The following is a 15,177-nucleotide window of genomic DNA, read 5'->3' as shown; positions in this document are numbered from 1 at the left end:
GATGCCAAATCCACAGAAATTCCAATGAACTCCTTCCATGCTGAAATCATAGAGCAAGTGACAATTGGGTGAGCCTCCCCTCCACTGAGTGCCTTCTACATTCTATTCACAGCACAGGTGATTCCAACCCTGTCTCATTGGTTAGGTTTCAGCTCATTCTAGAAAGATGTGAAGGTCCTCTATCAGCTACAACATTACTGGCCATCGGATCACTGGTAGCTAATAATACTATTAGATATTACGGGTCTAGTGGGTTTACAGTCTCCCTCAAATTTCCAATTAGTCAAAGCAAGTGTGATTTTTCAAAAGTTACTTTTTAAAAAATGTATAAACTAATTGATTAGTAAATACAGTTTTAAAATAAATATATTACAGTATTTTCCCGTGAATTTGGTCAATAGATTTTCAAACTACTTTGAGCATGTTGATGTCAACTTTTTTGTAAAACTCTCCCTTCAATGCCTCCCATCTGCATATGCTCTCTCTCTCTCTTTGTTTTTTGTTTTTTTGTTTTTTTAATCACAGTAACATTCTTTTTTCACTCTCCCACTTCCTCTAGAACACTCTCTCACTAAGCAAATTTGCTGTGTCATTTCCAGTCTTACAGTCCCCGGAAATAAAGCATGATTTGCTGGTCACTCATTAACCACTGAAGCCCCTAAATGATTATTTCCAATGCATCATGGTAAACATTCCTTGACGTTTGTCACACAAGCCTAGAATCAATATGGAGGGTAGAGTTGGCAGGGCAAGCACTACACCATATAGTGCTTTGGTGAAAGTTTTTTTTTTTTTTTAATTTTTTAATGTTTATTTATTTTGAGAGAGAGAGAGAGAGAGAGAAAGAGGGGCAGAGAGTGGGAGACACAGGATCCGAAGCAGGCTCCAGGCTTTGAGGGGTCAGCACAGAGCCCAACCTGGGGCTCAAACTCACGAACCGTGAGATCATAACCTGAGCCGAAGTTGGATGCTTAACTGAGCCACCCAGGTGCCCCGATTTGGTGAAAGTTATAAAAAGGTACCCTCTCTGGGTGGGACACAGGACTGAGTCATGGCTAGATTTCAGGGTTGGCCTGCCTAGGTATGGCACAACCTCCCTAGATGGACCCAGGAGCTCTTGAACATAAGGAACATAAGCTCAGCTCGTCTTCACCTTTGCATTGACTCCATCATTGACTTTCAGTGTTTCTAAAAGCAGTCTCTTTATGCTTTTGTGACACATTTTTCCCTGGGTCACAGCAAAAATTATAAAACATAGATAAGAGGTTTTACAAACCCATCCTGTTCCAAGTTTCTTCCTTTCTTTCTTTTTCTCTTTCTTTCTTCCTTGTTTTTTTTTGTTTTTTTGTTTTTTTGGTTTTTTTTGTTTTTGTCACCATGACAGTGATGCCGATACTCTTTGGGAGGCCAGCAGATCACTCACCTCTAGGACAAGCTCAGACTGTTTTGGTTTTCTTTAATGAGGAACGGGGAACGCTGGCTATCTTTGTCCCCCTTTAGTCTTCCTTTTCCAGTGCAGGGGTCTGTGACTCACAGCCCAAGGCTCCCGACCTGCTGTCGGGGGCCCGAGGCACACATTCTCTTGAGTTGAATGAGAACATTTGACTCTCTGTGTCCAATTTGCCATGGGACACACTTCCCAGATTTCCTACAGTATGTGATACCAGCTCTGGACAGTTCTCATTCAGTGTTCATCTCTGTCAGCTAGTCTGAAAATTGGAACCAGGAACATTTGTCAAATCACTGGCCACATCATGGTTACAGGTGGTGACATTGCTGCTGCTGCTTATTCATGAAACTGGAGGTTAAGACAGTTTCTGAGATGTAAACTAGGGAAAACCCCACATAAACCACCAGTGTTGGACAGAATATCACACAGACAATTTCCAACTGAAATGCCGGTTATTAGAAGTCATGTGGAGTCAGGAGTTGCCATGGAATCCATTTGTTTCTAAACCAGCTCCTCCTGCTGGAATAGTTTCTGATTATCATGTCTTATGGTAGGGAGAGGGGCACAGGGAGACAGAAAGGGAGAGAGAGCCATCTGATATAAAACTAGGTGTTATAATTCTAATGCACTCACGCCCTAAAATGAATAAGAGATTAAAAATTTTAAGGAGACTTAATATCAGCTTTAACACACATTTATACTGCTATCTGGTTTAGAGTGAAAAATCACATTGCTATCATGGTTTCTTTTCTGTGGTTTCTGATTATTCAGGGAGAAAACATGATGGCTTGTCATATGACATTCATCTTCACAAACAAGTTATCAAATCTCCAGGAGTGAAAATAAATATCAAAGTAGATCTAAACCACCACAGGCTGCACATTTGCAGTGCACTTGTTTTCCTCTGTTTTGTCCTATGTATCATTCCGTTTAGATTTTTAACCAGACCATTACAGCTTTTCCTCCTGTGAAACTACTGCCAGGGTGAATCTATCCCGTTTCCTCCAAGTTATTTGTTTAAATCATGAGAAGTGATTGGCTGCCATATGTTAATGCTTGAGCTGTTTTTGTGGTAAAGTCCCCATGTGTTTGTAGGTAAAACACAAAAACAGGTTGATCAAATATCAACTTGGGACAGCTGAATTACAAAACATACAGAATCCATAAATTAACCACTATTTTTAACATATGTACAATATAATTGATTATAATTAGTTGAGAGATCTGTTAGATGAAGACACATTAAAATTATATTTGCATATTTATCTTCTATGTTTTCATTAAAGAGTATTAAATATTTCATATGAGGAAAAAAATGTTGGTAGATGATGCTATAACCCTGACCCTGTATTTCTCCACCAGGGGTGCAAGAAAGCCTCATCTCCATTAAAAGCCAAGTCCCAGCTTTTCTTCCTGTCCAGGGAACTTAACTCACTGCAGAGCCAAGAAGGTCCCACTTTCAAATGTTTCTGGAATGTTAATTCACAGGAGAGAAATTCAAAAGGCCCTTTAAGGTATGAAAAGATGTTCAACCTCTCTAATTAGAAAAAAAACAAAAATAGATTGATTTTTTTTCACCTATCAGATTGGAAGGAAGGAGGGAAGGAAGGAAGGAAGGAAGGAAGGAAGGAAGGAAGGAGGGAGGGAGGGAGGGAGGGAGGGAGGGATGGAGGGAGGGAGGGAGGGAAGGAAAGAAAAGGAGAAAAGAAAGAAAGAAGAAGTTATAATGTGCTTCATTGCAAGGCTATGGGAAACAATGACCCTCACACACTGCTGGCAAGAGTGTTAATTGGCACAACTCTTGTGGAGGGCAATTAGTTAATATCTATTAGGAGTGCCAATTCATGTACCCTTGACCTAGCAACTGGGCTTTTGGGAATCTGTCCTGTTGCTACAGTTGTCCACAGGTAAATGGCACCTGTGCAGTGTTATCCATTACTCATTGTTTTCGATAGCAATGATGGGAAACAACCTAACTACCCCCAATGAGTGACAGGTTAAATAAATTATAGTCGTATGTTCTCAAAATGGAATGCTATACAGATGTTTAAGAAAGAGAACATAAGGAAGCTCATAGAAAGTGAAAATATCAAGGTGAACAACGTATAAAATACCAGTCTTAATGTTTGCTTGAAAATGCATAAGCAACTCTAGAAGATAATAAGAAATTAAATGGTTGTACATCAGTGGACACTAACTGGTAGCCCAAAGATGCATTCACTTGGTCTTCATAGCATTTTAAAATTGGATTTCACCTCATAATCTGACATCCAAGTAAGCACAAAAGTGAAGCTGGCCAGATGTGAAGAAATGGCGCTGATAACCTGTTTGGATCTTCCACCCCTTTTTAGGGTACTACCTCAGACATAGCTAAAGCAGGGTGGAGGGACTCTGCAGTGGAGATACTATGAGCCAACCAGTTTTATACCAGGAGTAGAGCTGTGACTCACAGGTACATATCCTTGTACCAAACCTCTCTCTAGGTTTCCCAGAGAGGCGTAAGAGCCATAGCGGGGACAAGGCACGCACTGCATATCCATTTCTCACAGTGGGCACAGCGCATAGGGCCCATGGTAGTTTCAGAGGCCCATGGAATGTTTTAATTTTCATTTCTTTTACAATCAGAAGAAAAAGATAGATATAAGAATAATGAATACAGGATAGTGAATTCAGCCTGAATGACATTCATCTTTATACCAACACAGTTGTAAAATATAATCTTCAATTTTTTGTGGAGGAAAGGACCCATAAAAACATGACAGATGGGACCAAAGACTGGCAAAGTCTTAATGTCCTAATGGGGCCCTGCACCGGACGGAGCACTTGCTACTTGAGGGGAGGCCTAGACCACATAGACCCAATGGGTACAGGCAGGGCCTCTTCCTCCAGGGACAGTTGCTCTGCACTAACACTGCACACATCTTGGGCCCTTAATGTCTAAGTACTCTGGCAAAATTAGGGGGCAGAAGTTTCTGGGCCAAAAGGAGAACCAAAGCTTATCTGCTTTTTTTCCAATATGTCCAAACTGGTTGATGGACCCAAACTCTTTGGACTTCTCTGTAGCCCAGTTAGAACCCTGAAACCCTGGATCCATCTGGAGATGCCCTGAGCATTTCCCTGCCCTTCTGAGGACAAATTCTCCACTGAAGAGTGGCCTGGCTGGGTTCCCGGACCTCTTTTCCTTCATCCTGAGGCCATCTTTCTCTTCCCTAAGGAGGCGTCCTAATAACCTATCTTCAGCGACCCCACCCTATCACAGCTGTGAGCCTGACCCCTGTACCCTCAACCAGTCACATCATTTTATACCATATGTCCAAGGTCCTACTTGGCACAAGACTTCAAATCTTTCTCTCCCAGAAATTTATCACTTCAAATCTTTCTCTCCCAGACAGTCTTCTCCAAAGACAAGCTGAGAAAAAGCAGACTAAAGCAATGGTTCTCACCTGGGAACTTCTCAGAAAACCAAATTTTTGGGTCCCAGCCCAGCTCTTCTGACTGAGGACCAACAACCTGTGTTTTAACAGGCCCTCCAGGCAATTCCCATGCAAGCTCAAGTTCCAAAACCTCCCAGTTAGGAGCAAGAGTGCCCAGATTTTCAAGGGCAGATTCGAGGTCCCCGGGGCCCAGAGGTGAGCTGCAGTGATTTCTGTTGGGCAAAGTTAAGCCCAGGCATCTCCGAACGGGTCCCTCAACCCTCAAGTCTCTGTGGGAGGTGGTGCCTCAGCTCCTCGCTCTGAGCACATTCTCATCATCCCTGCTCCTGCAACTCTCAGAGCTGTCTCCTCCTTGGGCCACCCCTCCCCTCCCACAATTTACAGAATGCCAACTGCAGAGTCCAACAGGGATTTCCAATTTCTAAATCGGAGTGGCGCCTGAAAGTCCATATTTTTAAAGCCACATTCCGTCACCACCTCCCACCCCAGGTGGCCCTGAGGCTTGGCCAGGTCTGGAAGCCGGTCATTTGTTACGGATTAACGGGAGCGCCCTCTCGAGAATGCCTTACCCACTAGAGAGTGCAGGGCTAGGGGTTCCTCTTCAAGCACTCCAGGCATAGTCCCGGGGTTCATAGGTGCCAGGGAATAAACGCAAAGTTGGGGCTCAGAGAAGGGGAAACTCTGCAGAAGCCTATCCGGGTGGCTCTCAAAGCCAGAGGAGGGTGAACACATGCCCTCTGAATCCACCCAATTCTGATGCCACTCATCCTTTTCGAGGCCACTGACTCCCGTCAGCTCTCTTTCAGCGGTCCTGCCTCACCACCCAAACCCCCTCTCCCCCCCACCCCGCCCCCCACATTGGCCACCAGGTCTCCAGCCCCAGGCTGGCTTGAGCTCCTGAAGTGCAAGAGAGCATGTTTTGTCCTGAAATCCAGAAACTTTGAGGAATCAAAATGTCTTTCAACCCAAAGTCACAAACCAAAGTTCGTCTTCAGTTCTTGAACATTTTTGGCAGCGCTCCTGTGCCCAGCTGTGCTGAAATACACACACAGACAGACACACACACACACACACACACACACACACACACACAGCACCCCCAGCTCAATTTCCGGAAAAAAGAAGTGAAAAAACAACGCGCTTCCTTGACTGCAGGCAGCCACCGGCTCCTGTCCTCAGAATGCGCATCAGAGTTTTCCAGCTACTGTTAATGTTTGAATAATTCGTTTCTTTTCAAGTGTGCAGCATCGGGCACCTGGCTGGCTCAGTCGGTGGAGCTGGAGGTCCATCTCCGGGATGTGAGCTGGAGCCCCACGTTGGGTGTAGAGATTAGTTGAAAAAAATAAAATCTTTTATAAGAAAAGTGTGCACAGCTTAAGAAGTACTCTTGTTTTGCAATGATCAACTCAAGGTGCTATTAGACTGTGGTTTCAAAATCTGGGTGGAAAACATTATCCAGAATACTTAGAGAAACTACCTAATATCCATCACTTTCATTTTTCAGGTTGGTGACTTTTTCTTTTTACTTTCCTTTTCTTTCCTTTTTTCTTTTCTTTTCCTTTCCTTGTCTTTCTTTCTTCTTAAATATTTAACCATTGAAGCTATTTTTTTAAACATTTCAATGGTCAATTCAGTTAAGTGCCTGAGAAGCAGTATCTAGGAAAAAGCCTGCTTTGTTTTACATAAAATATCTTCTACTTTCCAAAACTTCCCGATCAAACAAGTGAATTATACTGTAAATTTTAAAAACATTAAACATGGCTTTTTTTTTTTTTGAGGTTCCTTCTATTCTTTGTCTCCTAGCCCACTTGTCCCATCCAGTCGAAGTTATAAGGGGCCCTTTTTTGTGCCTCAACATCACAATGCCTAAATGTGACAATAAAATGGAACTAGAGCAGGGTTTACTTACATACATGGAATAAAATGTTAGTATTTCCCTAAATTCTCCTTCTCAGTGATAGAGAGTGAACATCTGGATATAATATACTGAGATACTCAAGTGACCATCTTCAGATTTTGCATCTTGATTGTAAGTATAGCATTCATCTTGACCTTGGCCAATGAGCAAAATCCGTGCCTGTGCGCTTTGTACCATTGTGTATATGTGGTAGCCTGTGGAAGCCTGTAAAAGTGCATGTATGCGTTCCTAGCAGTCTGTAAAAACAAAACAAAACAGAAAAAAGTGTGTTACGGAAATGAAGAAGGGGCGACAGAAATCACTCTAGTTTTGCTAAGATACTCGAGCAGCTGGGCTCCCAGAAGAGTTACCAAAAGGCAGGATAGAAGTCTGTGCCCGAGCAAGGTCAGCGTCACAATGCGCCCGGGCGGGAGCCGCTACACTGAAACCCAGCTCCACAGTTTGCACCGGAATTCCGCTGGACCTTCTGGTTCTTTCCAACCCAAAGGTTCAGTTTCTCTAGTTTGGACTTTGCCCGATGTTGGGAGGGTCCCGCGGCCCTCGGAGGCCCCCTCCTTGTGGCTCCGGGAGCGCGCAGCGCTCGGGACTCCGCACGCACAGGCGCGTTGGTTCTCAAATCAGCCACCGCGGGCACGCCTTGCCCCCTAGTCTAGAGTCTTGGGCGGTGCCGGTCTTGGCGTCGGAACGGGCTAAGGGAGGGCTCCAAGCGGGCAGCATCCGGAGTCGACCCAGAGGCAGAAGAGACTCCCAGGGGTACAAGGTCGCGGTTACGCTAGGTAGTTTGCCTTCCTTGGTCGAGGGTAGGAGGATGATGTTTGTTTATAGATCTGCTCTGGTTTCTTCCTGTATTAGGATTATGTTCCGGGGTTGCTAGACAGTGCCCCAGGGCCATAGGGCTACATTTTGAGATATCCGCACAAGAAGGCAGAGGCCTAGACCTCTTAAGATTTGTTTGGTGTTGGTGGGCATGAGCCCATCTCTTTCTTTTCTGGGGCTTTCCCCCTTACCTTGGCAAAGAGGTGGGTAGGGCTAACTTTTTACACTCAAGAAATTAATTTAAAATTTCTCACGCTAGAAGCGAACGCAAATTTTCAAGAACACGTGGGAGGCACCTGCAGTTCCAGTTCACGCCCCTCGCTGGCCTGAGGCTCTTGCAGGGCCAGCGGGAGGGGTCGCCGGGAGGGTGTGAGGCCGGGTCCCTGCGCCCTGGCAGGGGAGGGCGAGCAGGAGCCGCATTCCGGCTTCAGCCTAGGTTCAAAGATTAGAAAAACAGGTGTTACGTCGCCATGCTAATTCACTCACTCGGTAAACGCGGCTCAGACTGTTGTGTGCGGAGGACTTAGCGAGGGGGCCAGCACCACATGGCCGTGCATTCACTTCGTTTATTAAACATTACTCGGTTCATCGACTTCTGAGCTTCTCTGGGACCCTGAGACAGCCCGCTTGGCCCCCCAGGATGTTATGTTTGGTGTGAAAACTTGCACACTCATTTTACCCATTTTGCTTCTAAAGGCAAAATACTGCCTTTCTTCCGGTGAAACGCGCTGTGTATAGGAAGCCGGCACCTCCTGACTCCCCCGCGCTTCTCTGCCGTGCGCAAGGGTTTCAGACCCTTATGAAGCACTAACACACCTGCACACTGTTTGAAGGGCGGGTAGGGTTTACAGGAACCAGTAACTTAACCGAAATTGTCTCCAGAATACAGTCGGAATAGGAACTGCTTCTTACCCTTAAAGTGCCATGGCTGCGCCTGGCCGCTCCATCTTACCAGTAAGATCTGTCCAGATTGAGGGTCGGGGGGTAGAAGGGTCGCGGAAGGGGTTTTTTCATCCTCCGCAAACACGCACCTTTTCTATTTACATGCAGTGGTTAACTTCATTTTATCTTGTCTTTCTGGAATGTCGTGTATAAGAGAGCCACAGTACCTCTCTCTGTAGTCTTCCTCCTCTCTTGCTACGAGCTTATCACTAGGTAGAGGGAACCCTCGCAGGGCCAGGTCTCTAAGTGGCTACAGCCTCCGAAGAAATAACTCCTTCTAAATTAGAGCCCATTAACTAGATTCCAGTTTCGAAACACCTATAAAATCTGTATGTTTAGTATTTCCTTATTCTTTCTATCCATTCACCTCTTCTAGCCAGGTGTTTCCCAGATGTGTAAATATCTCCAGAAAGCTCCCGTTGTCGTCCTGCGAGCTTACTGCCATCGGGCGGCAAGGAGGTGGCAGATGTCTGCATTTCTGAACAAACACTCTTAAAGTTGTTCCGAATATCAGAAAAAATGGCACCTACCCTTCTTCAGAGTATGTGTTTTCTCGGCGGCAATTATTGCCACAAACGAGAGGACGAATGCAACATTATTGGTGTTCTTACTGTCTTTTGTCACCGATGAAACAACTGCCCCCAAGTGTGTACCCACGGGAGAAGAACCGTGGTCACCATCAGCACCAAAAAAAAAAAAAAAAAAAAAAAAAAAAGAGCGGGGAATCGCATGTGTAGGGAGTGATTCCAAACAGAAGTCATTATTTGGGGAGGGGGGAGCAAATAAACTTTCCCCCGTTTCTAGGTGTTGTCTTTCCTCAGATGACAGAGAAAAGGGCGATTCAAATTAGAGGGTCTCTTAAATATAATGTGTCAGCAGTAATACTTAACAAGCGTTTGTTTAAACGGGTCCTGTTGGGGGAATTGTGAATGTTGTAGATTTATTCATGCAAGGAACATTCATTTATCCAATTTTGCTTCCTGAAACAAAACCCAACAAAGAAGGCTTCGCTCTCATTTGAGATATCTATCTCTGTATCAACCACTCTGTCTGATCCTATCTTGGCCTGAAATGTAACCTCTTTCCCCCCAGAGTCCCCTATCTGCGTCCCATAGGACAACTCCACTGCTAAGCTTTCCACGGTGAACAAATCAGCCCCCAAACCCGAGCCATTTCGGAAAAGACTCTTTGGGATTAAAGACAGTTGTATATTATCTTCTCTGGCGACGAATTCGGGGTCGCTGTGGTTTCAGAGAAACGTGAACACCGGCCCCGCGCAAGCAGTGGGCCCTGCCACTTGCCCACGGAACGGCGCGGCCGCCAGGTCGGCCTCCGGGCCACCCGCGCCCGCAGTCTGGGCGACTCCAGCCTTGTCGCCGGGAGCCCCAGCCCCCTGGCCCGACCTCTGCGGCCTCAGGCCGCAGCCCGCCGCTCTCGGACGCGCGGGTCACAGTGGGCCCCGCGCTCTGGGCTGAGTGCGCAACCACGCCACCCCTGGGAGAGCAGGGGGCGAGGGTCCTGCGCAACACGCGCGAGGCCCCTGGAGGCCGGGAGCAGCGGCGGCCGGGCTTGTCAGGAGCGCTGCAGCCACGCGGGGAGCTGAGAGGCGAGCCGGGAGCAGCCGCGCGCAGGGGGTGATGCGGGGCGTGCTCGCGTCACTCAGCCCGGCCGGCCAATGAGCGCGTCGCCCCGCGGCACGCCGAGCCAATCGGAGGCGAGGAAGTTTGTGAGTGGCATTAAGGGTGGGCGGGCGAGAGGGAGCCCGGGAGTGAAGTTGAAGCTAAACCCCGTGAGCTATAAAGAAGTTACAGGGGGGCGTTTTCGGCTTCCAATTAGGAATAATACTGCCTTCGTAGCAACTACCGAGGAGGAGGATTCTAAAACCACCTCACCCGTCCCAAAGACCGCATTCCCCTCCTTTTCTCACGCACCCCTCCCCCAATTCATGACCGAGAAAAGAAAAGGGAGCCGGGGCGCGCTCTGCTCCTCTCTGCCGGTGGGAAGCCGAGAGGCCGGCGGAGTTGGACGGTAGGCATGAGTACAATTAAGAGGTGGACGCCTCTGCACCCTTTGCAGTCAGCGGGGACTGAAGGTAGGTGAAGCGGAAGACACCTTGCGCCCGCCCAGAGGCACCCGCAGCTCTACGGCGGTGGGGGAGAGGCCGGGACGCCTCCCACCGCACCCCTCTCCGTGCCTGCGAGGGGCTGTCGTGAATGTGCCACCTGTTAACCTGGCGCTGCCGTGCCCGGCGTGTTGCCGCCCCCACTGGGCAGGGAGAGCCCCGGGTCGCCTTGGGAGTCCCGAGGGACTTGATGTGTAAGCGCCACTTTTTGAGGAATCCTTGAGACTCGAGACCCAAGTTAGAAAGGTAGCCAAATTCCAGATCTGCCAAAGCGGGGGGACTGAAAGGCGGCCCCAGCGCTGTGGAGGAATTCTGATTTGCGGAAACCTGCTTTCCTGGGACGTGCGCCTGGCCTGGGCGCGGGCACGGGGACCAGCGACTGAGGGTCTTCTCAGGGTCTTCAGAAATATGCATTTTGTTGTTTGGGTAACTTCCCAGGGGGGCTGGAGAATGTGGCTGGCTTGGATGAGAGGATGCGAGCATTATTCGCAGGAGGCTCAGTCTCGCTATTGATTCCTCCATTTCTTATAAAACAAACAAACAAACAAACAAACACACCCAGCCTGGACAGGCGCCTACCCGGCCGTTTTTCGGAATTCAGGCGAGTGCATGAGTGATTGCGGAGCTGCAGATCTCTTACGCTCTGATGCTGTTGTCTTCACAGTGGCCTGAAAGAGTTGTCCGGCATTCCCGTTCTTCCCAAAGGGGCTGGGAGCCGCCTCAAATGCCGCGGGACTGAAGAGCAAACGTCGGGGATTATTATGTCGATTTTCCGGGGCCCGGGCTCCGTCGCGCGGAACAGAAGAAAAGCTTGGCTCCTCAGGGGTCCCGCCGGCATTTGATATCCTGAGACTCCTAGGATTGCCCCGATTGCGTGGATCAGCAACTTTCCTACACTCTCATCCCGTATTTTTAAAGAAAATTATTTTCTGTTCGCTGCGTTGGTCTTTTACTGCCATCAATACCCTGAAGCAAAGATTTCAGCCTCTTCATTCAAAGCATGCCTTATATTTTTGTCAAATATGATCTCTAATTGAAAGTTTATTTTTGCTTTTGGATGCATCTGTGGAGCTCATGTTGTAAGAAGAAAGGGGGAACGAGACACAATGAAAGAGAAGTCCAAAAATGCTGCCCGGACTAGGAGGGAGAAGGAAAACAGTGAATTTTATGAACTGGCAAAATTACTGCCTTTGCCCTCGGCTATCACCTCGCAGCTGGACAAAGCATCCATAATCAGACTCACGACCAGCTATCTCAAAATGAGAGTAGTGTTCCCAGAAGGTAAGTGACTTTGCCCAGATGAAATTTCAAAGGCAGAAGGAGTAGAGATTTGCCAGTGAGTGAGCCTACACCACTGAACAGAGAAGTGCGGTCACACATGCATACATACTCTCTGCAAAGGGAAGTTTAGCATGGCTGCTTGACTGTGGACCTCTCTGAACTTAGAATTCCTGTTCCCTTTTTGTGGCTCTTTCTACTTCCCCATTAATACTTTCTCTCTAGTCCATCGGATATGTTTGGTTGGGAAGCAGCCCAACAGTGCTTTTGTCAACACTTCAGATACTGAGCTCGATTGAAAGTACAACTAATCCAAACATGACTTTCTTTTTTTATTCCTCTTGTTAGAATTGTATCTAGCAGAAAGCAGGAACATTGCCAAATTCTTGTATTTTTGCTACATATAGATAGACCCACGTACATGGAGCTAAGCCAGACAATAATTTCTCTATATGTTTACAATTATGCATTTGAGCACCAGGCATATTTGTGAACAACTATGTCCTGAATTTACCCAGTCTCTTGATTGCTTATAGCAAATTTAGTCTGGGTTTTGAGATATTCGCAGATTCTGAAACTAACTCTGGGGCTTGGTGATTTCCAACTCTGAGCTTGATATTATCTCTGAGATAATAGGCTAGGACCCAAACACATAAGGTTGAATTAAGAAGACTAGCCCACTTAGAAAATATCTTCTAGGTGGAAGCTTGGCAAAACTGATCCTGGGAAAACTGTATTATAAGGCCCAGAAGGAAGAACAGCTGAGCTGGTCATGATTTAAAACAAGTATTTAGATTATAAAGATTCACTGTGTGAGGACAGAGTAGCCTCCAAAGAACACTGTCCATTTATACTCACTAGGAAAAGGACACTTCCCTCTTCCATTTCCCCATCCTTTCCTTTACCCACATTCAAATAATATGAACAAATTTAAACAAAAATTTAGATGTGTCTTTGTCAGAGGAGAGAGATTGGGAAATACAAAGGAGAGAATCCTAAACAAACAAAAAATTCCAAGAGAAAGAACCCTGTTTATTTACAAATCGGAATGTCTTATTTGACCCACAGAGGTTTATGTTATTGTTGATTTGGGGTCCTTGGGGTTTGTTGTTTTCTTTTAAGGAAATAGGGGGAAGGAAATAGTCATTATTGGGCTTGGAGTTTCACTTTGTTTGATTTTGACTAGAAGTTATTATCTGAATCAAAATCTTGCAAATCATGCTGACAAATTAGTCAGGAGCAGTAAAGGAAAACTTTCAAATCATAGTTCAGTTTTACCCCAAAACTACAAATAGTGTTATAGTTGTTGAACAATCTCAGTTGACCGTGGAAACCACAGGAGGAGAGGAATCAAAACCTAAAGTTCCTGAAAAGTTAAAGAAAAAGAAAGGAGGGGGAATTTGTATACTAAAAACCATATTTCCCATTCAGACTGTGCTGAGAATTGCTAGTGGGAAAACTACTATTATGCCACACTGCCTTCTGTTTAAAAAAAAAAAAAAAAGAGATCTCGTTGTCTTTTATACTGTCAGCGCCTACTTTATAAAAATAAAGCTATTGCGAACTCGGCTGGCCGCGCTGTTCCTAACAGGATTATTAGCAGTGATTTGTCAGCCCCTGCGGTCTCAGTGGGCTCCCTTTCTGCGTGATTTCTAACGGGTCTCGTCAATTATCGGTGCCGAAGTCGCTCGCTGTTTGATCAGAAGAAGCATATGGTGTTGCTTGTGGGGCTGCGAGTAATCGCGGGAGGAGAAGAATAGCGGGTCGGCGTTCAGGGCGGGCGCCGGGAGAGGGATAGGAGCGCCCGGGGAGTCGCCGGGCCAGGGGCGCCCGTCTTTGTCGTGCAGACCCGGGCAGGCGCGGCCGCAGGGTATTGGGCTGGTTTTGGTTGTTTTGATTTTGTTTTCTAAGAGAGCAAGCTTTCTTGTTTACTTGAGTGCGAACTCCACAAATTATAAATCGCGTGATAAATAAGAGGAACAGAAAGTAAACTCAGCCAACTTCTCATTTGTAAAGAGAGCACTGGCGAAGACTCCCCCTGGAGTCCCCTTGGTGGCTGGGCTGATCCCCTGTGGCTACTTTAACCGCGACTGTGCTTTCTGCAGCCCCCGTTCACCTTCCTCCGGAGCCCCAGGCCCCTCCCTCTTCTCCCTTCCTCAGAGGCTAGTGTGAGTTTATGGGGAGGAGGGGATGGACGATGTGTGAACTCTGGCCACATCATTTATTTCTCCAGCTACTGTTGAGCTCATAACTCACCGGCAGCCTCCACCCGGTGAGTTAGACAGGGTCATCCGAACAGCTGGCTCCTAGAGATGAGGTTTTAGTGAGGATAGATTAGCTTAAAAAATCCAAAACCCAGACACAGCCCTTTAAAATATAAAACAACAACAACAGCAACAACACACACACACACACAACCAAACATCTTTCAAAGGAGTGATATAATCACAAATGGCAAAACCAGGCACAACCTGCAGAGGGTGCCAAATTTGGGTTCAGCTGTGGACTGAAGGAGGAGAGTAGACAAGATTGGGTCCATGGCAGTGGGGGGAAAGTGAGCATTTTATGTAAAGGTTATCTTTTTAGTGATGAGAAATGGAAAGAATTTGTTTGCAGCTGTAGTCCATTGTTACACCTATCTAATGCCATTCCAGCACATAGTAGGTCTTAAATTTTGTCCTAAGGATGGAGTAAAGACAGCTCTTTCATCATGGTAAGCTTTCTGTCACATGTAACATGGATTTTTGCAATGTATATAATCTAAAATAATTATAAATCTGGTGACATCTTAGTTATAGGCACAACATTGACTATAAAACCCCACTGTTTCAGCTCAGATTACATTTCATCTACAATACCCTTTAATATCAAGAGGCTTAATCAACAAAGAGAAATCTTTCCGTACTTATATTTGAAAAAATTTACAAAATATTCTTAAAATATAGCTAATTCTCCATCACTACATATAGTTTACCCCCGGGTTCTGGTAGATTCTTTGGGCAAACTTCAGTTTTTACTTATCTGAGTAGATAAAATTGAGCTGTTGAAAGAAAGATGAAAGAGGGGGGAAAACAGAGGAATGGAATATGGGTACCTGAAATAATTAAAAATAAAGCATTAGATTGGAGACTTCATACTAAAAAAAAAAAAAAAGGAAGATTACTGTGAAATCGTTAAAACTGTATCTTCCATTGGCAACACATCCTATTCTAAAATA

The 15,177-nt window shown here is 46.0% G+C and overlaps 1 protein-coding gene across 3 annotated transcripts in view; it reads left to right on the top strand.

The window, feature by feature from the left end:
* The first annotated feature begins 130 nt into the window (after positions 1 to 130).
* Positions 131 to 15,177, top strand: part of SIM1 (SIM bHLH transcription factor 1) — a 76,867-nt gene continuing 61,820 nt past the window's right edge. The window contains exons 1-3 of one of the 3 annotated variants that reach the window (XM_042937366.1): positions 131 to 215; positions 2,813 to 2,964; positions 11,347 to 11,963. In XM_042937366.1, the coding sequence (XP_042793300.1) occupies positions 11,789 to 11,963 (175 nt within the window). In that variant the 5' untranslated portion in view covers positions 131 to 215; positions 2,813 to 2,964; positions 11,347 to 11,788. Of the gene's footprint in view, positions 216 to 2,812; positions 2,965 to 6,872; positions 6,914 to 11,346; positions 11,964 to 15,177 lie in introns of those variants that run through there. The other 2 variants (XM_042937368.1, XM_042937367.1) reach the window with 2 other exon arrangements.

The sequence above is a fragment of the Panthera leo genome, chromosome B2, assembly GCF_018350215.1.
Source record: "Panthera leo isolate Ple1 chromosome B2, P.leo_Ple1_pat1.1, whole genome shotgun sequence".
NCBI classification, from domain to species: Eukaryota; Metazoa; Chordata; class Mammalia; order Carnivora; family Felidae; genus Panthera; species Panthera leo.
Note: the sequence above shows the minus strand (reverse complement) of the source record. Positions and strands in the feature narration are given on the sequence as shown.